Source organism: Coregonus lavaretus (genome assembly GCF_964263955.1).
Source record: "Coregonus lavaretus genome assembly, chromosome: 10".
Classification (NCBI taxonomy): Eukaryota; Metazoa; Chordata; class Actinopteri; order Salmoniformes; family Salmonidae; genus Coregonus; species Coregonus lavaretus.
In genome coordinates this window covers 37368394-37395387 of record NC_139997.1, presented here as the reverse complement: position 1 = coordinate 37395387, position 26994 = coordinate 37368394, and the positions used below count along the sequence as shown (strand labels likewise).

At 42.0% G+C, this 26994-nt stretch overlaps 1 protein-coding gene across 2 annotated transcripts; it reads right to left on the bottom strand.

Moving 5' to 3' along the window:
* Nucleotides 1-1115: 1115 nt before the first annotated feature.
* LOC311135744 (protein FAM76B) lies at nt 1116-13164 on the bottom strand. 2 transcript variants are annotated; one of them, XM_084169784.1, is made up of 10 exons: nt 12711-13164; nt 9832-9896; nt 9641-9695; nt 9361-9516; nt 9077-9255; nt 8809-8859; nt 8538-8639; nt 8162-8297; nt 2603-2704; nt 1116-2230 (listed from the first exon to the last, which is right to left on the bottom strand). In XM_084169784.1, the coding sequence occupies exons 1-10, from the start codon at nt 12801-12803 to the stop codon at nt 2141-2143; spliced, it is 1029 nt and encodes a 342-aa protein (XP_084025910.1). In that variant the 5' UTR covers nt 12804-13164; the 3' UTR covers nt 1116-2140. The 2 variants fall into 2 exon arrangements, with proteins under 2 accessions (XP_084025910.1, XP_084025911.1); XM_084169785.1 differs by having other exon boundaries at nt 8562-8639.
* Between the last annotated feature and the right edge of the window lie 13830 nt (nt 13165-26994).

Genomic DNA, 26994 nt, shown 5'->3' with positions numbered 1-26994 from the left:
CATCCAGGCCCTCAGCCAATTAATTATGCTAGTGAGCAAACATTTTATAACTGCAGGTGGCAGTAAATCACCAACCTTGGCTTTATACCTTTTCAAAGAACACTCTCCAGATGTCAGTATGCACCCTTTCACTTTGTTTAGTAACTAATAGTATAGTAGAAGGACAATGACTACTTCAAAATGGAGATGGCCTCACTGGCGGTGCCCATCCGCTCAGACGCCACAATGGGACAGATATAAAGAAGAATTCTCTATTGTTCTCTTTGGAAAATCCTCAGGTAATATTGGCTTTGTTCCAGACCATCAAAACTGTGATTTTCAGCACTTTTTCCCCCATGACTGATCAAAACTCATTTTCTCATTACTCTCTTTTGTCCCTCTGCAGCAGACCTATGGTGAGCAATATGTTAGGAACATCAAATAGCAATACAATTACAGTATCAAATCGCAATACATTAGCCTATCATATCAGCACCTTAGTATCGTAATAACACGATATCGTGAGGTCCCTGACAATTCCCAGCCCTAGTAAATTGTGATGCAAGGTGATATGTAAATCAATCAATCAGTCTGGACTCGCCTTTAAAGTCGACTGCTATGTCCAATGCGCCCATTGTATGTAGATCCTGGTTCGAATCCAGGCTCTGTCGCAGCCGGCCGCGACCGGGAGACTCATGGGCGGCGCACAATTGGCCCAGCGTCGTCCAGAGTAGGGGAGGGAATGGCCGGCAGGGATGTAGCGTTGATAGAGCATGGCGTTTGCAATGCCAGGGTTGTGGGTTCGATTCCCACGGGGGGCCAGTATAAAAAAATATGTATTCACTAACTGTAAGTCGCTCTGGATAAGAGCGTCTGCTAAATGACTAAAATGTAAAAATGTATGTAGAGCAAAGTCTTTGAATCAGCATGTCAGATTTGATAGAGTAAAGCAAATAAACGACTGCCACCTAGTGGTCAAACAGGGATTATCATTTGACACGTACACCAGCTCTTGTGGAAGAGGAAAAAGTACAGGCGTATGCATGGGTCTGACAATATTATACAGGATTGCTACAGGGCCCAATAGTAGAGAGCCACTCCTTGCTGAGATAATGCCACTGAAATAAAAACAAAAACATGTTTAACCAGATTTAATATTTTTTGAAACATTGGGTTTGGAAAAAAAGTACAAAAGTGATCTGTACGCCACAGTTTGAAACCAGTTTGGTCCAGAGCTGTAAAGTGAAAGTTGTGTTCCTTTAAAAACCGTATTCTACATATGTATTTATATAATTAAAACAGCCTTACACATACTCACTAAAACCAATACAAGTTACACATTTTAAATACATAGGCTGACCCCTGTAATACCTTTACATATGATTAAAAAAAGTACAAGTACATTACAGTACATGAGACCACAATGCCAACCTGTATATGGCACTAAGTCATGCAGTATTACAATCGTTCCACTACAGAGAAACAGCGAAGCACTACAGCTGTCACAGTGAGAAAGAGGGCAGCCGGGAGGTGTCTAATTAACAAGGTTTAAAAATCTCTCAAAGAGTTCATGGTTTTTGGACTTTAACGTTGAAAGATGTCTCTGCTGCTGGCCAGCAACGCTGTGGTCGGACACCATTTAGACATTTGCATACATAGTAAGTTGAGAAGGGTCTCCAATAAGGAGGAGAGTTCCTATTCCATAATTACGTCCAATTAGAAAAATATAACTAATATGTTACGAGAAAGTTGCTGTTGAAGAAAAAAATCCCCCAAACCTGGGAAATGCACTGAGTATGTGGTGAGAAAACACTACGAAAGACAATTGAATAAATAAAATTGCATGACATCTATAAAAATCAAGTTGGTTCTGTGATGTTGACAGAATCTTTTCCACCTTGCGCAAACCATGCTACTGGACACAGGCAGTGTTAACGAGGCGCTCTCCTCCCTCCATCCGCAGTCACATCCAGTGACAGAAAAAAAACTCTGGGTTAAAACATGTTGAAATTTCACCAGGTTTTCCAACGAAGAACATAACTGAAAAGGATCAAAATGATTGAGAAAACAGGAAGGAGAGAGGGAAAGGGAAAATGGCATCAGGCTTTCACAGTGTTAAAACAATGAAGCCACTCTGAGCTGTGGTTGGGTGGGCTTGTCGTTACGGTAACAGCAGTGAACTCCCTGTTCTGTCAAACTTCTTGCCCTTTGAGAGTGCGGCCACTTGTTTTAGCAGCTCCCGATTTTTGGCCTGTAATAAAAGAAAAGTAGTGAATATGTAACCATTTGTTTAATGAAAGTGTTTACCGCACAAGCTAGGAGTGTTTGATTACATCCTACTGTGCCTCTTTCTTAGGAAAGTTGTTTGAATCACATGTGCTTGAGGGGCTACAGGTCAACATATTGGGTTGGAACTTGTCTCAATGGCTGCGTTTATACAGGCAGCCTAATTCTGATCTTTTTCCACCATTTGGTCTTTTGACCAATCAGGTCAACCCATTTGCCAATAATTGGGCAAAAGATCAGAATTGGGCCAACCTTGTAGCCAATGGCCCACAAGATGTCAGTTTTTCTTCTTGTATATAGATTTTTTTAGGTATGTTTGGTAATTTCTAGTCTCTACCTGTTGCTGTTCCATGGCCTCTTTGTGTGCCTTCTCCATGTTGTTCATCTTTACCCTCATGTTGGATTCCTGGTACTGGAAGTCTGCCTTGAGCTCCGTGAGCTGGAAGTAGAAAACAAACAGGAAGACAATATAATGAATACAACATGACCAAAAGTCACATTTGACATAGCAAAACAGATAGTTTGTCAGTGGTAGTGTGTGTGTGTGGGTGTATACACACATATACAGTACCACTTAAACCACTTTAGACACCTATTCATTCCAGGGGTACATTGTAGAAGAATAGTGAAGTCATCAAAACGATGAAATAACACATATGGAATCATGTAGTAACCAAAAACAAAGTGTTAAACGAATCTATTTTAGATTCTTCTAAGTAGCCACCCTTTGCCTTGATGACAGCTTTGCATACGCTAGGCATTCTCTCAACCAGCTTCAACAGGAATGCTTTTCCAACAGTCTTGAAGGAGTTCCCACATATGCGGAGCACTTTTTGGCTGCTTTTCCTTCACTCTGTGGCCCAACTCATCCCAAACCATCTCAACTGGGTTGAGGTCGGGTGATTGTGGAGGCCAGGTCATCAGATGCAGCACTCCATCACTCTCCTTCTTGATCAAATAGCCCTTACACAGCCCGGAGGTGTGTTTTGGGTCATTGTCCTGTTGAAAAATGAATGATAGTGGGACTAAGCGCAAACCAGCTGGGATGGCGTATCACTGCAGAATGCTGTGGTAGCCATGCTGGTTAAGTGTGCCTTGAATTCTAAATAAAATCACAGACAGGGTCACCAGCAAAGCACCCCCAAACCATAAAACCTCCTCCATGCTTCACGGTGGGAACCACCCATGCGGAGATAATCCGTTCACCTACTCTGCGTCACAAAGACACGACGGTTGGAACCAAAAATCTCAAATTTTGACTCATCAGACCAAAGGACAGATTTCCACCGGTCTAATGTCCATTGCTCGTGTTTCTTGACCCAAGCAAGTCTCTTCTTATTGGTGTCCTTTAGTAGTGGTTTCTTTGCAGCAATTCGACCATGAAGGCCTGATTCACGCAGTCTCCTCAGCATGAATGTTGATGTGGCTGTTACTTGAACTCTGAAGCACTTATTTGGGCTGCAATTTCTGAGGTGCAGTTAATTCTAATGAACTTCTCCTCTGCAGTAGAGGTAACTCTGGGTCTTCCTTTCCTGTGGCGGTCCTCATGAGAGCCAGTTTCATCATAGCGCTTGATTGTTTTTGCTACTGCACTTGAAGAAACTTAAAGTTCTTGACATTTTCTGGATTGACTGACCTTCATATCATAAAGTAATGATGGACTGTCATTTCTCTTTGCTTATTTGAGCTGTTCTTGCCATTATATATGGACTTGGTCTTTTACCAAATAGGGCTATCTTCTGTATACCACCCCTACTTTGTCAAAACACAACTGATTGGCTCAAACGCATTAAGAAGGAAAGAAATTCCACAAATTAACAAGGCACACCTGTTAATTTAAATGCATTCCAGGTGACTACCTCATGAAGCTGGTTGAGAGAATACCAAGAGTGTGCAAAGCTGTCAAAGGCAAAGGGCGGCTACTTTGAAACTCAAATATAAAATGTTTTTTATTTGTTTAACACTTTTTTGGTTACTACATGATTCCATGTGTCATTTCATAGTTTTGATGTATTCACTATTATTCTACAATGTAGAAAATAGTCAAAACAAAGACTGGTAATATACATACACACACTACCGTTCAAAAGTTTGGGGTCACTTAGAAATGTCCTTGTTTTCCATGAAAACCTACATGAAATGAGTTTGAATAGGAAATATAGCAAAATGCATAGGAAATGTAGTCATTGACAAGGTTAGAAAATAATGATTTTTAATTGAAATAAACTTTGCTTTTGTCAAAGAATCCTCCATTTGCAGCAATTACAACCTTGCAGACCTTTGGCATTCTAGTTGTCAATTTGTTGAGGTAATCTGAAGCACCTCCCACAAGTTGGATTGGCTTGATGGGCACTTCTTACGTACCATACGGTGAAGCTGCTCCCACAACAGCTCAATAGGGTTGAGATCAGGTGACTGTGCAGGCCACTCCATTATACACAGAATACCAGCTGACTGCTTCTACCCTAAATAGTTATTGCATAGTTTGGAGCTGTGCTTTGGGTCATTGTCCTGTTGTAGGAGGAAATTGGCTCCAATCAAGCGCCGTCCACAGGGTATGGCATGGCGTTGCAAAATGGAGTGATAGCCTTCCTTCTTCAAGATCCATTTTACCCTGTACAAATCTCCCACTTTACCACCACCAAAGCACCCCCAGACCATCACATTGCCTTCACCATGCTTGACAGATGGCATCAAGCACTCCTCCAGCATATTTTCATTTGGTCTGCGTCTCACAAATGTTCTTCTTCTTTGTTATCCGAACACCTCAATCTTCGATTCGTCTGTCCATAACACCTTTTTCCAATCTTCCTCTGTCCAGTGTCTGTGTTATTTTGTCCATATCTCCCGAGTGGCGCAGTGGTCTAAGGCACTGCATCGCAGTGCTAACTGTGCCACTAGAGATCCTGGTTCGAATCCAGGCTCTGTCGTAGCCGGCCGCGACCGGGAGACCCATGGGGCGGCGCACAATTGGCCCAGCGTCGCCCAGGGTAGGGGAGGGAATGGCCGACAGGTAGCTCAGTTGGTAGAGCATGGCGTTTGCAACGCCAGGGTTGTGGGTTCGATTCCCACAGGGGGCCAGTATGAAAAATAAAAAAAATAATGTATGCACTCTAACTAAGTCGCTCTGGATAAGAGCGTCTGCTAAATGACTAAAATGTAAAATGTAAACATTTTCTTTTTATTGGCCAGTCTGAGATATGGCTTTTTCTTTGCAACTCTGCCTAGAAGGTCAGCATCCCGGAGTCGCCTCTTCACTGTTGACGTTGAGACTGGTGTTTTGCGGGTACTATTTAATGAAGCTGCCAGTTGAGGACCTGTGAGGAGTCTGTTTCTCAAACTAGACACTAATGTCTATTTGTCCTCTTGCTCAGTTGTGCACCGGGGCCTCCCACTCCTCTTTCTATTCTGGTTAGAGCCAGTTTGCACTGTTGTGTGAAGGGAGTAGTACACAGCGTTGTACGAGATCTTCAGTTTCTTGGCAATTTCTCACATGGAATAGCCTTCATTTCTCAGAACATGAATAGACTGATGCGTTTCAGAAGAAAGTTTTGTTTCTGGCCATTTTGATCCTGTAATCGAACCCACAATTGCTGATGCTCCAGGTACTCAACTAGTCTCAAGAAGGCCAGTTTTATTGCTTCTTTAAAATCAGCACAACAGTTTTCAGCTGTGCTAACATTATTGCAAAAGGGTTTTCTAATGATCAATTAGCCTTTCAAAATGATAAACTTGGATTAACAAACACAACGTGTTGTGGTCCTCTGTAGCTCAGCTGGTAGAGCACGGCGCTTGTAACGCCAAGGTAGTGGGTTCGATCCCCGGGACCACCCATACACAAAAAAATAAAAATGTATGCACGTATGACTGTAAGTCGCTTTGGATAAAAGCGTCTGCTAAATGGCATATTATATTATTATTATAACGTGCCATTGGAACACAGGACTGATGGTTGCTGATAAATGGGCCTCTGTACGCCTACGTAGATATTCCATTAAAAATCTGCCGTTTCCAGCTACAATAGCCATTTACAACATTAACAATGTCTACACTGTATTTCTGATCAATTTGATGTTATTGTAATGGACAAAAAAATTGCTTTTCTTTCGAAAACAAGGACATTTCTAAGTGACCCCAAACTTTTGAATGGTAGTGAGTATGCATGTATGTAACTATGTGTTGTTGTTGTTTTTAATCACACAGCTTTGCTTTATCTTGGCCAGGTCGCAGTTGTAAATGAGAACTTGTTCAACTGGCTTACCTGGTTAAATAAAGGTGAAAAAATGATATACACTGCTCAAAAAAAGAAAAGGGAACACTAAAATAACACATCCTAGATCTGAATGAATGAAATAATCTTATTAAATACTTTTTTCTTTACATAGTTGAATGTGCTGACAACAAAATCACACAAAAATTATCAATGGAAATCAAATTTATCAACCCATGGAGGTCTGGATTTGGAGTCACCCTCAAAATTAAAGTGGAAAACCACATTACAGGCTGATCCAACTTTGATGTAATGTCCTTAAAACAAATCAAAATGAGGCTCAGTAGTGTGTGTGGCCTCCACGTGCCTGTATGACCTCCATACAATGCCTGGGCATGCTCCTGATGAGGTGACGGATGGTCTCCTGAGGGATCTCCTCCCAGACCTGGACTAAAGCATCCGCCAACTCCTGGACAGTCTGTGGTGCAACGTGGCGTTGGTGGATGGAGCAAGACATGATGTCCCAGATGTGCTCAATTGGATTCAGGTCTGGGGAACGGGCGGGCCAGTTCATAGCATCAATGCCTTCCTCTTGCAGGAACTGCTGACACACTCCAGCCACATGAGGTCTAGCATTGTCTTGCATTAGGAGGAACCCAGGGCCAACCGCACCAGCATATGGTCTCACAAGGGGTCTGAGGATCTCATCTCGGTACCTAATGGCAGTCAGGCTACCTCTGGCGAGCACATGGAGGGCTGTGCGGCCCCCCAAAGAAATGACACCCCACACCATGACTGACCCACCGCCAAACCGGTCATGCTGGAGGATGTTGCAGGCAGCAGAACGTTCTCCACGGCGTCTCCAGACTCTGTCACGTGTGTTCAGTGTGAACCTGCTTTCATCTGTGAAGAGCACAGGTCGCCAGTGGCGAATTTGCCAATCTTGGTGTTCTCTGGCAAATGCCAAACGTCCTGCACGGTGTTGGGCTGAAAGCACAACCCCCACTTGTGGACGTCGGGCCCTCATACCACCCTCATGGAGTCTGTTTCTGACCGTTTGAGCAGACACAAGCACATTTGTGGCCTGCTGGAGGTCATTTTGCAGGGCTCTGGCAGTGCTCCTCCTTGCACAAAGGCGGAGGTAGCAGTCCTGCTGCTGGGTTGTTGCCCTCCTACAGCCTCCTCCACGTCTCCTGATGTACTGGCCTGTCTCCTGGTAGCGCCTCCATGCTCTGGACACTACGCTGACAGACACAGCAAACCTTCTTGCCACAGCTCGCATTGATGTGCCATCCTGGATGAGCTGCACAACTTGAGCCACGTGTGGGTTGTAGACTCCGTCTCATGCTACCACTAGAGTGAAAGCACCGCCAGCATTCAAAAGTGACCAAAACATCAGCCAGGAAGCATAGGAACTGAGAAGTGGTCTGTGGTCACCACCTGCAAAACCAGTCTTTTATTGGGGGTGTCTTGCTAATTGCCTATAATTTCCACCTGTTGTCTATTCCATTTGCACAACAGCATGTGAAATGTATTGTCAATCAGTGTTGCTTCCTAAGTGGACAGTTTGATTTCACAGACGTGTGATTGACTTGGAGTTACATTGTGTTGTTTAAGTGTTCCCTTTATTTTTTTGAGCAGTGTATATATATATATATATATATATAATGATAGTTAGGCGTGTACCTTTCGGTCCTTCTCCAGTATTGTCTGATCCCTCTGCTGAAGCATTCTCTTTAATGACATCACTTCCTCTTTCAGCTGGCTGATCAGAATGAAGTTGTCCGTTCCTCCAGAATCCATAGATTGGGTGATGGAACTACTGCATGGAGAGAGTAGGGAAGAAAAAAGTTAGGGTGGCAGAAAAAGGAAAGTACCTGGATGCAGATATTTTTCACACTGACCAACTTTGTACCATTACCTGCTCCAACACCACCTTGTTGGCAACCATCACAGAGATGTGTGTTAGAACCAAGAAGGCCAAAACAAAGTGTCAGTAGGAACATACTGGATGTTCGGCCATGTTTACTTCAAAAGTTAGAACCAGTTTGTAACTCCTTACATGTGATTGAAACTCCTCTCGTACCTGTCCCCGTTGGATGGCTTCATCTCCAGTTTTGGTTTCTTCTTTGGGGTCTCCTTCTGGATCAAAGACGATTTATGGCTGAGGGGAGAACCAACACACAACTTTAGCCACCGAGGCTTCATCAGACACGGAACGTGTCCCAGAGTACACCATAGTTCAAATACGTTGCATAACTACACAAATGGGCTTGTCATAAGTCAAACAACACTGGGGAATGTGATTCAGAAAGAGGGAGGTGGTAAGTCACCTCTGCTTCCACATTCCCTGCTCCTGCTCTGGACTTAGGCTCCCACTGAGTCTATAACACACAGACAAGAAAACACACACAAACACCAAGTTATGTCAGATTTAATCTTTCTAAGATGTTCCTTCCGATATGACACATGCATCATTACTCAGACCACTACATCCTTCCAAAAAGTGCCTGATCAGCACAATACATATACAGAGACCTGCATTACAGAGGATGTAATGGCCTAATATGTAGAGGAGAGGGCTGTGGCGCCAGGGCCTACTTGTGTGAGCTGCTGTGTCTGTGCTGCTGGTGGTGATGGTGCTGTCTGGAGTGGTGGTCCTTCTCGTTGAGCGAGGAGTTGGAGTGGGAGGAGCTGAAGCCTTTCCTCTGCTCCTTGGTCTTCTGCAGCACACGGCGGTAAGACAGAGTGCACAGCCAGCACAGCAGTTTCCCATCCACCTGACATAACACACACAGGACAGTGGAGGATGGTGAATACGCAACCTCAAGAGTGTTGGAAAACATGTGTGTCAGGGTATCAATGCAGCAGGTGTCTGTGCCTACCTTTCTCCTGCCCTCCTCCTTGCGGTCAAATGCGCACTGTTGTTTGCACTGCTCGCAGGTCTGTGGAGGGCCATACTTCTTCTCTGAGTTGGTGCAACGCTGACACTTTGTCCCGATGAAAGCAGCAATGATGTTACAGTATTGGCAGGGTTTGGGCTGCGTGGGAAACAACAGAAGACTGTTTCAACCTGCTTTTGCAGACAATTTGGCAAACATAACCAGAACTGATTCAATCAATACATACTGTACAATTATAACAGATGATTCAAGTCAAACGTACCGTCCCAAACTGCTTTACATTCTGGGCACACTTCTTGCAAATGGTGTTTGTTTTGCTGGAATAAAGAATGGGAAAGACAAATCACATCATGTCCTGGAACCAATGTTTTCACTATATTACATGGTGATGCCTTAAGAACGGAATTAGAATACCATGTACATGCACAGTAAAGGTGCTGGAGCAGAACTCACCTCTCCTGCTGAAACTCTGATCTGCAGTATGTACACTTGACGATGGGATGAGCGATGCGACACTCCTGTTGACACAAGAAACAAAGCATTAGTGATTCATCTGTTGTAGAGTTTATTCAGCTCTTTCAAGGACAATTTTTTAAAAAAACATGTAAAAAACAAAAAATGTAGGCAATAACACTAAGAATTAACTAAACCCTAAATCATGAGTTGTCCTAACTGTCAAAACCCCTTTGTATGCCTTTATTTAGTGTTGTGCATTTGTTTACAATTACTCATTATTATTTGTCATGAATGGGAAGTGTGCTTCCAATGCAGCTTTTATTTAGACATTCTGGGCAGAATGCTTGAAAACATGTGTGGTGGTGTGCTTAAGGCAATATTTTTTTTTTTTTCTCCCACCTTTATTTAACCAGGTAAACCAGTTGAGAACAAGTTCTCATTTACAACTGCGACCTGGCCAAGATAAAGCAAAGCAGTACGATAAAAAACAACAACACAAAGTTACATATGGGATAAACAAAACATAAAGTCAAAAATAAAACAGAAATATATATATACAGTGTGCGCAAATGTAGCAAGTTATGGAGGTAAGGCAATAAATAGGCCATAGTGCAAAATAATTACAATTTAGTATTAACACTGGAATGATAGATGTGCAACAGATGATGTGCAAATAGAGCTACTGGGGTGCAAATGAGCAAAATAAATAACAATATGGGGATGAGGTAGTTGGGTGGGCTAATTCCAGATGGGCTGTGTACAGGTGCAGTGATCGTTAAGGTGCTCTGACAACTTATGCTTAAAGTTAGTGAGGGAGATAAGAGTCTCCAGCTTCAGAGATTTGTGCAGTTCGTTCCAGTCATTGGCAGCAGAGAACTGGAAGGAATGGTGGCCAAAGGAGGTGTTGGCTTTGGGGATGACCAGTGAGATATACCTGCTGGAGCGCATACTACGGGTGGGTGTTGCTATGGTGACCAATGAGCTAAGATAAGGCGGGGATTTGCCTAGCAGTGATTTATAGATGACCTGGAGCCAGTGGGTTTTGCGACGAATATGTAGTGAGGACCAGCCAACAAGAGCGTACAGGTCACAGTGGTGGGTAGTTTATGGGGCTTTGGAGACAAAACGGATGGCACTGTGATAGACTACATCCAATTTGCTGAGTAGAGTGTTGGAGGCTATTTTGTAAATGACATCGCCGAAGTCAAGGATCGGTAGGATAGGCCGTTTAACGAGGGCATGTTTGGCAGCATGAGTGAAGGAGGCTTTGTTGCGAAATAGGAAGCCGATTCTAGATTTAACTTTGGATTGGAGATGCTTAATGTGAGTCTGGAAGGATAGTTTACAGTCTAACCAGACACCTAGATATTTGTAGTTGTCCACATACTCTAGGTCAGACCCGCCGAGAGTAGTGATTCTAGTCGGGTGGGCGGGTGCCAGCAGCGTTTGATTGAAGAGCATGCATTTAGTTTTACTAGTGTTTAAGAGCAGTTGGAGGCTACGGAAGGAGTGTTGTATGGCATTGAAGCTCGTTTTGTGGTTTGTTAACACAGTGTCCAATGAAGGGCCAGATGTATACAAAATGGTGTCGTCTGCGTAGAGGTGGATCTGAGAGTCACCAGCAGCAAGAGCGACCTCATTGATATACACAGAGAAAAGAGTCGGCCCGAGAATTGAACCCTGTGGCACCCCCATAGAGACTGCCATAGGTCCAGACAACAGGCCCTCCGATTTGACACACTGAACTCTATCTGAGAAGTAGTTGGTGAACCAGGCGAGGCAGTCATTTGAGAAACCAAGGCTATTTAGTCTGCCAATAAGAATGCGGTGGTTGACAGAGTCGAAAGCCTTGGCCAGGTCGATGAAGACGGCTGCACGGTACTGTCTATTATCGATCGCGGTTATAATATCGTTTAGGACCTTGAGCGTGGCTGAGGTGCACCCATGACCAGCTCGGAAACCGGATTGCATAGCGGAGAAGGTACTGTGGGATTCGAAATGGTCGGTGATCTGTTTGTTAACTTGGCTTTCAAAAACTTTCGAAAGGCAGGGCAGGATGGATATAGGTCTGTAACAGTTTGGATCTAGAGTGTCACCCCCTTTGAAGAGGGGGATGACCACGGCAGCTTTCCAATCTCTGGGGATCTCAGACGTTACGAAAGGCTAGTAATAGGGGTTGCGACAATTTCGGCTGCTAATTTTAGAAAGAAAATGGGAATAAGTATTTACAACGCACCAGCATGAATAGCAAAATGTATTAAAATGTAATAATTTGCCACTGGAATTATAACTCGATTTTTGCCCATCCATTATGAATGTATGTGGAACATAGCCTACCCTACAGGCCGAGGTGGAAAGCTACACAGACTGAGCCCCCTGGAATTCAATGTTGTAGATGCCGGTTGTTAAAGACACTGAGGTTACATTGATGATAAAATAGACTTGTTTGTAAGGGGCATGACGTGTAAACTAATGACAAACTAACAGGTCATGGGCGATGAAATGTGAAAATAACTAGTTAACCAATGTTTATCTGACGTTATTTTGACTGTTACACCCAGCAGACACTTAGGTGAGAAAACAATTCGCGGATACATTGTATCGTCCCCATCCTGCGTGTGATATTATCTAGCTAAAAAGGTTGCCATTTGCAATGATGTAGCGGTTACATAATCTATCAAAGTTATCACTTACTATAAGGGCTGAATGTGGCCAGAGACCTTATAATTCCACATCTCGGTAGCAGTCTAAACACGTATACATCTGTAGTAGTACAGTAACGTTAGTTAACTAAACTATTCATATTGCCAGATTTTGGGCTAACTAACTAGCAGGTACCCACAACTAGCTAGCACCCACACACTTCCAGTCCAAACCTTGCACAGCTGCTGTCCCTGCGACAGTTCTTCGAACGGATACCGCTGGTTACACTTCGTACACGCGTACAGGGCCGTTGTTGCCATTCTCATCAAGATGAACAAAATGTCACAGATAAAAACAAATAGAGTGAAATAGCTAGTCACCTAGACAGTGTGCTGTCTAACTATTTCCTCGGTAGCTAGTTATCTAAGCATGTAGCTAGCTAGCTAATAATAGTTAGCTAGGCTAATGCTAAATAAACAGCTAAATATTCTCAAATATCTATCATCGCTCTCTGTTGGCTAGCTAACACAAGTTACTTGACATCGGTAGTCAAAAATACTGATAAAGGATCCGCAAAATATAAAAACAAGAGTAAAATGTAAAAATGTTTCCCGCTGTTCTTAACTAGCTAGTAGCTAGCAATTGTCCTAGCTTTTTTCCCTTTCTCTTTTTTGTATCCGCGGCGTCGTCATTCAGACCGGATGCGGCCAACTACAAAGAAAGAAAGATAAGCCAATCATGACACACCATCAGTGCCCGGGACTTTGCATTTTGAAACACATAAGCCAATCAGAGAACAAAACAAGACTGAGCGATTAAGTTCCACTACAGAGGAAGAGGCGAAACGAGAGGATTTAGGCCAAAAATCTGTCCTCATGAGACAAGCCATTTTTTTGTATGGAGGTCTATGAGAGAGTTTCGAATTACGTGAGGCTAATTTCCTAATGTTTAGACTGTTACAAATGTACTGATTTAAGTGGATGTACGTGGCATTCCGGCAACTTTGAGAAAAATTCACTTTGGCCATCTACTCCGATTTCAGAGCACTCTCGTCTGAGTGTGCAGAATAACTGATGAATTTACGAACGGACAATCTGACAACCCCTCTGAATTTAAGAACGCCCAGAGCGTACTCTGGCACTACAGATTTACGAACACACCCATAATTGTGCCAGTTGTTCACACGCGTATCTGCCCTCTCATTGGCTAGAATGGTCCCACCCGATCTCGCCTGTCTTCATGAGAACATGTATTTCAATTGTTAGTTCGGTCACTCGGCAATCTTGTCAATATAATAGATAATCTTTGGTTCCACTAGCCTCTGCCGAGTGGTCATGTCTAAATGGGATAATATCGAAGTAAAAACTCACTCAATTATATTGTGTGGTCCTCCCACTATGACTTGGGAAAGCATGCAGTTTATTTGACTAGATTAAATAAGTTATGATGAACTTCACAGGGTGACGAGCTTGATGCTCCTTTCCAATAAATATAGAGGGTCTTATTCTGGTGACAGGATCAATGCTCGGCTGCCATTTGACAAATAAAAACAATCTCTCTCTCTTTATGTTGGCTAGAGCGCACCCTGCCAAGACCAGAGATTTGCTATAACACAACATTTCTTCTTATGGGAATTTAACGCAAAAGTTATTTTTATGTGCACTACGTTATAACGCACAGACTGTTATTTACAAAAAGTCAATTTGATGGAAATATCTCTGGTGGGAAAATGTGCATATAGTTTTTTGTTTTCGCATGAAAATCTGTCGCCAAGTGGATGGAAACCTACAGTGCCTTGCAAAAGTATTCATCCCCCTTGGCGTTTTTCCTATTTTGTTGCATTACAACCTGTAATTTAAATGGATTTTTATTTTTTATTTTATTTTACAAAATAGTCCAAATTGGTGAAGTGAACTGAAAATAAATAACTTGTTTCAAAAAATTCTAAAAAATGAATAACGGAAAAGTGGTGTGTGCATATATATTCACCCCCTTTGCTTTGAAGCCCCTAAATAAGATCTGGTGCAACCAATTACCTTCAGAAGTCACATAATTAGTTAAATAAAGTCCACCTGTGTGCAATCTAAGTGTCACATGATGTCAGTATATATACACCTGTTCTGAAAGGCCCCAGAGTCTGCAACACCACTAAGCAAGGGGCACCACCAAGCAAGCGGTACCATGAAGACCAAGGAGCTCTCCAAACAGGTCAGGGACAAAGTTGTGGAGAAGTACAGATCAGGGTTGGGTTATAAAAAAATATCCACAACTTTTAACATCCCACGGAGCACCATTAAATCCATTATTAAAAAAATTGAAAGAATATGGCACCACAACAAACCTGCCAAGAGAGGGCCGCCCACCAAATCTCACGGACCAGGCAAGGAAGGCATTAATCATAGAGGCAACAAAGAGAACAAAGATAACCCTGAAGGAGCTGCAAAGCTCCACAGCAGAGATTGGAGTATCTGTCCATAGGACAATTTTAAGCTATACACTCCACTGGGCTTTACGGAAGAGTGGCCAGAAAAAAGCCATTGCTTAAAGACACAAATAAGCAAACACGTTTCGTGTTCACCAAAAGGCATGTGGGAGACTCCCCAAACATATGGAAGAAGGTACTCTGGTCAGATGAGACTAAAATTGAGCTTTTTGGCCATCAAGGAAAACACTATGTCTGGCGCAAACCCAACACCTCTCATCACCCCGAGAACACCATCCCCACAGTGAAGCATGGTGGTGGCAGCATCATGCTGTGGGGATATTTTTCATCGGCAGGGACTGGGAAACTGGTCAGAATTGAAGGAATGATGGATGGCACTAAATATAGGGAAATCTGTTTCAGTCTCCAGAGATTTGAGACTGGGACGAAGGTTCACCTTCCAGCAGGACAATGACCCTAAGCATACTGCTAAAGCAACACTCAAGTGGTTTAAGGGGAAACATTTAAATGTCTTAGAATGGCCTAGTCAAAGCCCAGACCTCAATCCAATTGAGAATCTGTGGTTTTACATTTTAGTCATTTAGCAGACGCTCTTATCCAGAGTGACTTACGTTTGTGAGCGCATACATTTTCATACTGGCCCCCCCGTGGGAATCGAACCCACAACCCTGGCGTTGCAAACGCCATGCTCTACCAACTGAGCTACACGGGACCACGTTTGACTTAAAGATTGCTGTACACCAACAGAACCCATCCAACTTGAAGGAGCCAAGCTTATATTATAGAGACATACCCCAAGAGACTTGCAGCTGTAATTGCTGCAAAAGGTGGCTCTACAAAGTATTGACTTTGGGGGGGGGTGAATAGTTATGCACGCTCAAGTTTTGTTTTTTTGTCTTATTTCTTGTTTGTTTCACACAAAAAATATTTAGCATCTTCAAACCCCCCCCAAAATCAATTTTAATTACAGGTTGTAAGGCAACAAAATTGGAAAAATGCCAAGGGGGTGAATACTTTCGCAAGCCACTGTACCAGTACTGGAACCTTGCCCGATGTGACTTGCCATGTCAAAGCAACAGCTCAGTATGAGCAGGAGACAGTACTATTTGTCCAAAGCTGCTGTTACTAACCTCATTCCTGTTTACATAGTTATTTTCTGAGACTTGCTGTGAACCATAAATGTTGTCAAAGTATGTTGGCTAAATTGCTGTAAAAATAAGCCATATAGCCAGATAAGATCAAATAACCTCACATTCTTTACACTCCTTTTTTATGTAAATATTATGCTATTATGCATGAAGCAGACTACAGTGGTGAATACAATATATTTAATGAAATTAAATTACAAACCATGATCATTTTTCAGAAAGAAAGTAAACACAGAAATCGAGCAGTCATGTAGACAGCATAATGTCTTACAAACATAACGCCCTACTTGAGGACTCATTAGAAACTGTTTAGCTTTTACATTTCTTAGTCTTATTCATTCAAATCTACCTGTAGATTTTAGTGATCTCATTGCAATTAGAAGTTTAAAAAAGTAGCTATATACCACTAATCATGCAGCCACAGAGCTACATATAATCAATATATTGGTATATATTGATACGATAGAAAACCAGATTGGCTACAATTCCATATTACTCCAATTTAGATCTACCGCTCTCTTGTAGTTCTCAATGTTGCATTTGATTGATTGTAATTGCACAGTATATATAGGCCTATGCAAGTGGGATTTCTAGGTGGCTGTGTGGATGCATGTCCAGTGAAGGGCTGTATTTTGTGAGGTGTTGGCTGCCCTCAGCTAGAACAAAATCGGACTGCTAGTTTTTGTTTGTCTGTTAGTCATGAAAGGGTTCCTGTTAGATCCTATTTTATGTACATATAGAGCTATATTACAGTAGCTACTCATTCTGCTAGTCCCAATCGTAAGTACTTTTTTGAACAGTGTGTGCCGATTACTCAAAGCGATACAGGTAGGGTCTGGTACGGTACGGGTTAGTCCTGGTGTATGAAAGGTAACAGTTCGTTTTGCCTGCTCTCTGTGTTGTGTTGGCCAGGACCCTGCTCTATCGCTTTGTAAAGTATGAAGTAGTTTAAAGTTTGAATAACATAAAATAACATAATATAATGTTATTGATGTTATTTCCCACGTGAAGAAATTATCTAAACCTTGCAGTATTGAAACTCAGTGAACAAGGCATCTTAGACAAGCTGAAAAACAAATGGTGGTATGATAAGGGTAAATGTGGAACCAAGGACTCTGGAAGTAAGGTTAGTCGCTGCAGGTCTTTTTGTACTGATTGCAAATTGCATTTTGGCCCCCCGTGGGAATCGAACCCACAACCCTGGCGTTGCAAACGCCATGCTCTACCAACTGAGCTACACGGGACCACGTATGACTTAAAGATTGCTGTACACCAACGGAACCCATCCAACTTGAAAGAGCTGGAGCAGTTTTGCCTTTAAGAACGGGCAAAAATCCCAGTGGCTAGATGTGCCAAGCTTATAGAGACATACCCCAAGAGACTTGCAGCTGTAATTGCTGCAAAAGGTGGCTCTACAAAGTATTGACTTTGGTGGGGTGAATAGTTATGCACGCTCAAGTTGTCTGTTTTTTTGTCTTATTTCTTGTTTGTTTCACAAGAAAAAATATTTTAAATCTTCAAAGTGGTAGGCATGTTGTGTAAATCAAATGATCCAAACCCCCCAAAAATCAATTTTTATTCCAGGTTGTAAGGCAACAAAATAGGAAAAATGCCAAGGGGGGTGAATACTTTCGCAAGCCACTGTAGCTTGTAACCAGATTTCCATCCAACCTTTTTATGCAAGTAAAGTAGGCTACATGTCGGGTAAAAAAATGTCATGACATGCTTGAATGGAAACAGAAAATGTGTCTGTAAACTTTCCAAATGTCGACAAAACAAAATACGCTAGACAATTTGATTTATTTTAATTATTTTAATAAAATATGGGGTGGGGGTGGGGGGAAATGGTGTTGCACATCACCATTAATATATTCACTATGAGGAGATTTTATGTAAAGTCCCTCTTTTTAACTCACCTGCACATTTTCTTTGTTCTTTCTTTGTTGTTCCTTTTCCACACAATCCATGATGTACAATTGCACTAAATATTATTTGAATAATGCAAGATTTTTAATCCCAGCAGTCTTGAAAATGACATTCAGGAGCAAAAGGTTTTCAATAGTTGTTTTTCATTCATAAAACTATATATTAATTGTAACATGAAAGAACATTGGAATATAACATGTAATAACAATAACAACTAATTAACTCAGTGTAACATTGATGTGGCAACTCTATCATGCTCTGCTATTGCACGATTCAAATTTGTACATAGGTCACAAATAAAGCTATCCCCAGTAAAATTGGAGCACAACTCATGAGCCCACCTCCTGCACTGCTCACACCTAATCCCCACCTGTGACTGAAAACAGGGGGAGAGATGCCCATTGAAAAGCTCTCTCTTAAAAACGTAGCTAGCTATCTAGCTATATGACATAAAATGCTGTGTAAACTAGCTAAAAGGCTATAAAGTAACATTAACTGTAAAGCTATCAGTCACTAGTGGAAACATTTACAACTGCAATTCATTTACGTTATCTTTATGCTAACTAGCTAGCTGGCTAGCATTTACTGCTAGTGAAGTTGCTAGCTATCAAGTTAGCATAAACTACCGCCAACTGGGCTAGTCATTGTCTAAATGACTGGTAGAAACCCATTCCCCCAGGGGCCAGTTACCCCCTAGTAGGGGGGAGGCAAGTTGCCCCCAACACACTCATTCAACATATTAGTCAAACATTATCTAATTTTTCTCTCTAAACAAGTGGATTATTTATCTTAAGGCTTTCATACTTGTATATTTAAAAAACAATTATAGATCTAACTTCATTGGAATATATATACAACCTTTTCAACAACAACAAAAAAAGTAGATCAATTTACCACAAAATCGTTTTTACAACAAAATATCTCCAAAAGTTGTGATGACACAGAGGACATATTTTGTTGAGCAAGCGCAGTGGCAGCCAGGGAAAGTGTTGGGGAAATAATTTAGTGAAATCTTGTGGTCTTAATTAATTACGGGGGGCAGTTACCCCCTAGTACCCTAAACTTGGAGTCACGTGATGACGTGTTGTGTGGTCTCCCACTGCGACTTGTCGGGAAAGCATGCAGTTTATTAGGCTACAGATTAAATAAATTATGAACTTCACAGGGTGTTGAAAGTGCAAGGTGATGAGGTCAGTGGCAATTTTAGCATGTAAATCTTGGTGGGGCAAACAAAAAAAAAATGTTTTAGATGCATGCCAGCAAAGCCACTACACAACACTAAACAATACATTAATTGCACTATAACGGTGAAGACAAACTGTTAGGGCCTAGATAAAGCTGTCCCAACAGCAGAGTCCCAACAGCAATCCCAACACTTTACCACTGCTACACCTGGCTATCAGGGGAGCCTTGTCTGGCAGCGAAACAGTTCATTCAGCCTCATTTACTGCCTTTAAAAAAAACATAGCTGATATGGCTGACTTGCTTAAACAAATGTGGTTTCTACTGACAATTGAGATGTACAAACTATGGCATAAGGGGACGACGAGCGGATAAGAGGCAATCTGTAATTTCGATTAAGGTATTAATGACGGACGTAGTGTTCAGCACTTTTGAAATGTACGGCGACAGAATTCAGAACATGGGCCGTTCTTACAGTACTCTCCCTGTACACCAAGTCAGAACCGTAGGATAAATAAAGGGGGCATATAAGCAGACAATAAACGCTCTTACAATATTCGATGATGACATTTCTCTAAAACAGGCTATAGGCTAAATGTGCACCACCAAGTCAGAACAGTAGGCTAAGTTATGAGGTGAAAAGGGAGCAAATTATTAGGGTGAGGCACATGGGCTACTAACAGCTTACTACACAACATACACTTAGTATTACTTTCTTAGCTACAGTATACATACAGTGAGAGAAAAAAGTATTTGATCTCTTGCTGATTTTGTACGTTTGCCCACTGACAAAGAAATGATCAGTCTATAGTTTTAATGGAAGGTTTATTTGAACAGTGAGAGACAGAATAACAACCAAAAAATCCAGAAAAACGCATTTCAAAAATGTTATAAATTGATTTGCATTTTAATGTGGGAAATAAGTATTTGTCCCCCTCTCAATTAGAAAGATTTCTGGCTCCCAGGTGTCTTTTATACAGCTAATGAGCTGTGATTAGGAGCACACTCTTAAAGGGAGTGCTCCTAATCTCAGCTTGTTACCTGTATAAAAGACGCCTGTCCACAGAAGCAATCAATCAATCAGATTCAAAACTCTCCACCATGGCCAAGACCAAAGAGCTCTCCAAGGATGTCAGGGACAAGATTGTAGACCTACACAAGGCTGGAATGGGCTACAAGACCATCGCCAAGCAGCTTGGTGAGAAGGTGACAACAGTTGGTGCGATTATTCGCAAATGGAAGAAACACAAAAGAACTGTCAATCTCCCTCGGCCTGGGGCTCCATGCAAGCTCTGCTAAATGGCATATTATTATTATTATCTCACCTTGTGGAGTTGCAATGATCATGAGAACGGTGAGGAATCAGCCCAGAACTACACAGGAGGATCTTGTCAATGATCTCAAGGCAGCTGGGACCATAGTCACCAAGAAAACAATTGGTAACACACTACGCCGTGAAGGACTGAAATCCTGCAGCGCCCGCAAGGTCCCCCTGCTCAAGAAAGCACATATACAGGGCTGTCTGAAGTTTGCCAATGAACATCTGATGGAGGTGGAAACATTATGCTTGGGGGTGTTTTTCTGCTAAGGGGACAGGACAACTTCACCGCATCAAAGGAACGATGGACGGGACCATGTACCGTCAAATCTTGGGTGAGAACCTCCTTCCCTCAGCCAGGGCATTGAAAATGGGTCGTGGGTGGGTATTCCAGCATGACAATGACCCAAAACACACGGCCAAGGCAACAAAGGAGTGGCTCAAGAAGAAGCACATTAAGGTCCTGGAGTGGACTAGCCAGTCTCCAGACCTTAATCCCATAGAAAATCTGTGGAGGGAGCTGAAGGTTCGAGTTGCCAAATGTCAGCCTCGAAACCTTAATGACTTGGAGAAGATCTGCAAAGAGGAGTGGAACAAAATCCCTCCTGAGATGTGTGCAAACCTGGTGGCCAACTACAAGAAACGTCTGACCTCTGTGATTGCCAACAAGGGTTTTGCCACCAAGTACTACAGTGGGGAAAAAAAGTATTTAGTCTGCCACCAATTGTGCAAGTTCTCCCACTTAAAAAGATGAGAGAGGCCTGTAATTTTCATCATAGGTACACATCAACTATGACAGACAAATTGAGAAAAAAAAATCCAGAAAATCACATTGTATGATTTTTAATTAAATTATTTGCAAATTATGGTGGAAAATAAGTATTTGGTCACCTACAAACAAGCAAGATTTCTGGCTCTCACAGACCTGTAACAACTTCTTTAAGAGGCTCCTCTGTCCTCCACTCGTTACCTGTATTAATGGCACCTGTTTGAACTTGTTATCAGTATAAAAGACACCTGTCCACAACCTCAAACAGTCACACTCCAAACTCCACTATGGCCAAGACCAAAGAGCTGTCAAAGGACACCAGAAACAAAATTGTAGACCTGCACCAGGCTGGGAAGACTGAATCTGCAATAGGTAAGCAGCTTGGTTTGAAGAAATCAACTGTGGGAGCAATTATTAGGAAATGGAAGACACTGATAATCTCCCTCGATCTGGGGCTCCACGCAAGATCTCACCCTGTGGGGTCAAAATGATCACAAGAACGGTGAGCAAAAATCCCAGAACCACATGGGGGGACCTAGTGAATGACCTGCAGAGAGCTGGGACCAAAGTAACAAAGCCTACCATCAGTAACACACTATGCCGCCAGGGACTCAAATCCTGCAGTGCAAGACGTGTCCCCCTGCTTAAACCAGTACATGTCCAGGCCCGTCTGAAGTTTGCTAGAGTGCATTTGGATGATCCAGAAGAGGATTGGGAGAATGTCATATGGTCAGATGAAACCAAAATATAACTTTTTGGTAAAAACTCAACTCGTCGTGTTTGGAGGACAAAGAATGCTGAGTTGCATCCAAAGAACACCATACCTACTGTGAAGCATGGGGGTGGAAACATCATGCTTTGGGGCTGTTTTTCTGCAAAGGGACCAGGACGACTGATCCGTGTAAAGGAAAGAATGAATGGGACCATGTATCGTGAGATTTTGAGTGAAAACCTCCTTCCATCAGAAAGGGCATTGAAGATGAAACGTGGCTGGGTCTTTCAGCATGACAATGATCCCAAACACACCGCCCGGGCAACGAAGGAGTGGCTTCGTAAGAAGCATTTCAAGGTCCTGGAGTGGCCTAGCCAGTCTCCAGATCTCAACCCCATAGAAAATCTTTGTAGGGAGTTGAAAGTCCGTGTTGCCCAGCGACAGCCCCAAAACATCACTGCTCTAGAGGAGATCTGCATGGAGGAATGGGCCAAAATACCAGCAACAGTGTGTGAAAACCTTGTGAAGACTTACAGAAAATGTTTGACCTGTGTCATTGCCAACAAAGGGTATATAACAAAGTATTGAGAAACTTTTGTTATTGACCAAATACTTATTTTCCACCATAATTTGCAAATAAATTCATTACAAATCCTACAATGTGATTTTCTGGATTTATTTTCTCATGTTGTCATAGTTGACGTGTACCTATGATGAAAATTACAGGCCTCTCTCATCTTTTTAAGTGGGAGAACTTGCACAATTGGTGGCTGACTAAATACTTTTTTTCCCCACTGTAAGTCATGTTTTGCAGAGGGGTCAAATACTTATTTCCCTCATTAAAATGCAAATCAATTTATAATATTTTTGACATGCGTTTTTCTGGATTGTTTTGTTGTTATTCTGTCTCTCACTGTTCAAATAAACCTACCATTAAAATTATAGACTGATCATGTCTTTGTCAGTGGGCAAACATACAAAATCAGCAGGGGATCAAATACTTTTTTTCCCTCACTGTATCTCCCTGGCATATTATATCATTTATGAAGCAGCATACAATACATTTTTGGACTCACCCTCTTGTGCTGTGCTCACTTGAACAGGAAGGTGGCACGGCGGTCCTTCTTGTAGGCTGTAGAAAGAGGCCCGAAATCCCGATTTGAAATTCAGAGTTGGATGACTGTTCAAAATTATTTTCCGTATCTTCCCAGCTAGTTTTATCTGAGTTCCCAGTTGTCTTGAACTCACTGAAGTCTGAGATTTCCCAGATCCGAGTTTCCAGTTGTTTTGAACATGGCATAAGTCATACTGGATTGACAGCATGGCCAATGTATTCAAACTTTTCTGGCCAATGGCATTAGCCCCTTTTTTGTGATATCCAATTGGTAGTTACGATCTTGTCTCATCGCTGCAATTCCCCTATGGACTTGGCGAAGGTCGAGAGCCACATTGCTTCTTGACACACTGCTTGCTTAACCCGGAAGCCAGCCGCACCAATGTGTCGGAGGTAACACTGTCGAACTGACGACCAAAGTCGGCCGACCGGCCCGCCACAAGGAGTCGCTAGAGCACGATGAGACAAGGACATCCCGGCCAGCCAAACCCTCCCCTAACCCAGACGACGCTGGGCCAATTGTGCGCCGTCCCATGAGTCTCCCGGTCACGGCCGGCTGTGACACAGACTGGGATCGAACCCAGGGGCTGCAGTGGCGCCTTAGCACTCATTGTTGAATTTGCCATTTCTAACTTGTTGTGTAATGTTTATGTCCAATGGCCGATGAGCACCGATATGTTTTATCTATAATCTCTCTTCATATGACAAGGATTGAAAAGGATTTGCCCGTAGATTGCCGACTTGATGCATGATGATGACTGCTTGTCTAGCTTGCTAGCTAAGATTTTGAAAGTATGATGTTGACATGATCAGTCCAATCAAAGCTAAGGTAGATATAACGTGATTTGACATCATTTTATCTGTGGCCAATGACCTTGAGCCTTCTTGAATGGGCACTTCTAATGAAAGTCTATGGCAGCACCCAAGGGGCTTGAATTTTCGAGCTCTACCCGTAGATTTTGCGGTGAGGTAGTATCCCCATGAGTGACAGAACACTGAGCCAATCACAGCGCAACTAGAGAACATTACCAACCCCTACGCTTTGTATTTTCTGCTGGCTGTCCCACCACCACAGAAAGCACTGAGCTAGGCAGAAACACCTGCATTTTGGACCTGCCTTACTCAAGAAAGCAAAAAAGAAACCAAGTTTGTATGCTGCTTTATTAACTCAATGATTATTTTAAAAAATTACATTGTTTGCAAACTGATATGTGACATGTATTAATGACAAAATAACATTCAAAACAGAAAGAAACAAATATATATTTTTTAAATTATTATTATTACTTTTTTGGGTGGGGCTCCTGCCCTGAATGAAGCGTCGCCACTGGATGAGGTTGATGCTCCTTTCCAATAAATATCGAGGGTCTTATTCTGGTGACATGATCATCGACGCTTGGCTGCCTTTGACAAATAAAAAGAATCTCACTCTTTTGTCCATAATAATCTCATCATGTAAACTATACCCGCTAGGGATTAACACCGGTAAAATGGATCCCAAGACTGTTCCGGGACCACTCTTCACATTTCCCGATTTTTTTAAATGACAAGACCCGGGAAAATAAAACATTTTCCACCAATGTAGCACTAATGCAATTCCACAAAATACACAACATATGCAGCAGCAGATTGGCAAAAAAAATGCTAGCACACGACCCAAACAGGTTGTGGGATGGAAGCCTTTAGCCTAGCCTATTTCCTTCACAAAAAGTCAAAGCACACGCATAACACGGGACCCGAATGTAGTTTAGAGTTCTCATAAGAACTGAAATTTCGATCCCGGTCCGACCCAAACCCGGTAAACTGAAGCCCAGACCTGGTCCAACATCACAGAAATTAAATGAGGACGAGAAATTAAATGAGGCCGAACCCCGAGAAAAAAAAGACATAACTAGAAAAAAAAGTAGGCTAAATTGATTTAAACTGGTGTTGAGAACCGCCGCAGCAGAGTGAGAAGATGAGGAAACAGCCATTGGGCCTAGAAAAAGGACAGACAGAGGAAAACTCACCTTTGTTATGATCAACTGAACGATGAAAGTATTGGAATAAAGTAAGCTAATGCAATTGAAGGCATGTATCAAATTATTGTTTATACTGAAACTCCCAAAGTAATATCCAACCGTTATAGCCTACTAATTTAAAGCAATAGTCGTGTGGTCATTTAGATTATAATGTCAGCACCGTTTTGATTGGGACTAGTGTGGGGGACACCGCAGTAAAAAAAACACTATGTTTAGATAGCCTATTGGTTTGATATTTGGAGTTTTCTCGTCAATGGCTCTTCGACGGAAGGTCCTAGGATGATTTGGGTGATATATCTAGAATCAGATGACGATAGAAAGCAAGATACAGCCCTTTTCCGTTCCGTTCCCGTTTTCAAAAAGTGACTTTACATTGGTTTCAACTGGTGAATATTATGCACTGGCGGCAAGGGACCATCTTAAAAGTGCAGTCAGCCAAACCTTGTATTTATAGCAAAACTTAGTTTTTGTCTCAATTAAATGATCTAGAAATCTTAAATAAACTTTGTATTTTCCCACAACAATTACATGTAAAAAAAAAAAAATGCAAGCTAAAAAAACACATAATTAGGCCTATGTTCTTTCTCACTTTCACAACCTACTGTAGCCTACTTGCATGACCTAGAGAACTAAAATCACATGAAGCAAAGTCACTGATGTCCCTAATCCATGATACACCAATGTTCTAGAGATCTACAACCAAGTGTGGTGGGTTCCTTAACCTCTTATGAAAGGTACACCTTAAATTTGTATCCTATTACAGCTGTGGTTATTAATTCACACATTTTCTATAGCTTCCTGTCCAAATGACATATACAGTACCAGTCAAAAGTTTGGACATACCTACTAATTCCAGGGTTTTTCTATATTTTTACTATTTTCTACATTGTAGAATAGTAGTGAAGACATCAAAACTATGAAATAACACATATGGAATCATGTAGTAACCAAAAAAGTGTTAAACAAATGAGTGTGTCCAAACTTTTGACTGTTAGTGTACATGTAAAACCACTTGATGTTAGCTCACTGACCTCCATCCTCCATAGTACATCCATGATAATTGCCATTTTTCATTTAACTGAATATTTCATTAAAAATGAAAAACAGAAATACCTTATTTACATAAGTATTCAGACCCTTTGCTATGATACTCGAAATTGAGCTCAGTTGCATCCTGTTTCCATTGATAATCCTTGAGATGTTTCTACAACTTGATTGGATCCACCTGTGGTAAATTCGAAGGCACTGTATGTTGTTGTTTTCCTACACTATTCAAACCCCACAATCGAATAAACAGCTTATGAAGCTCTCTTAGCCTATAGATGACATAATGCTAACAAATAATCTGAACTAAAAACTACATACATATTTTTGAATTTCTGTGCATCCTTGACAATTGCTACTCAATATCCAAAAACAGCACATGCTTTTTCTGCGAACCTGCACATCATCATCCTCTCTCTTTCGTGGCACCAATGTGAGGGGTTATGGCAGGGGAAACGGTTGCAGTAGTCTAGTGTGTGGTGCGGGAATAATGACGAGCGAACCTGGGGAGCTTTGTATTCACATTGCCCTAAAAAAGGGAACCGGAACGCGGAATTTAAGCGAACCGAACTCAGACCATGTCTCGAGAGGGCTCTTGATGAGTTCCTTTGGAGTGTTCACACTTCACAAAGAATTAAGTGAATCGCACTGAGTTCACAAAAGGGACCAACACCCTTAGACCATTCTTCCATACGGAATCTTTCCATATCCTTGATATCCTTCGTCTGCGCTTATGGACTGCCCTTTTCAATTCAAACCATAGGTTTTAAATGAGGTTGAAGTCCGGAGATTAAGATGGCCATTGCAAAATGTTGATTTTGTAGTCAATTTACCATATAT

Bases quoted from the DNA above. Each gene is read 5' to 3' on its own strand.
- LOC311135744 (XM_084169784.1), bottom strand. From the start codon at position 12,803: ATGAGAATGGCAACAACGGCCCTGTACGCGTGTACGAAGTGTAACCAG. The intron at 8,298-8,537 runs GTAAGGAGTTAC...CTCTCCATGCAG, and splicing joins GAGAGGAGTTTCAATCACAT to TAGTTCCATCACCCAATCTA. The intron at 2,231-2,602 runs GTAGAGACTAGA...CTTTTATTACAG, and splicing joins AGGCCATGGAACAGCAACAG to GCCAAAAATCGGGAGCTGCT.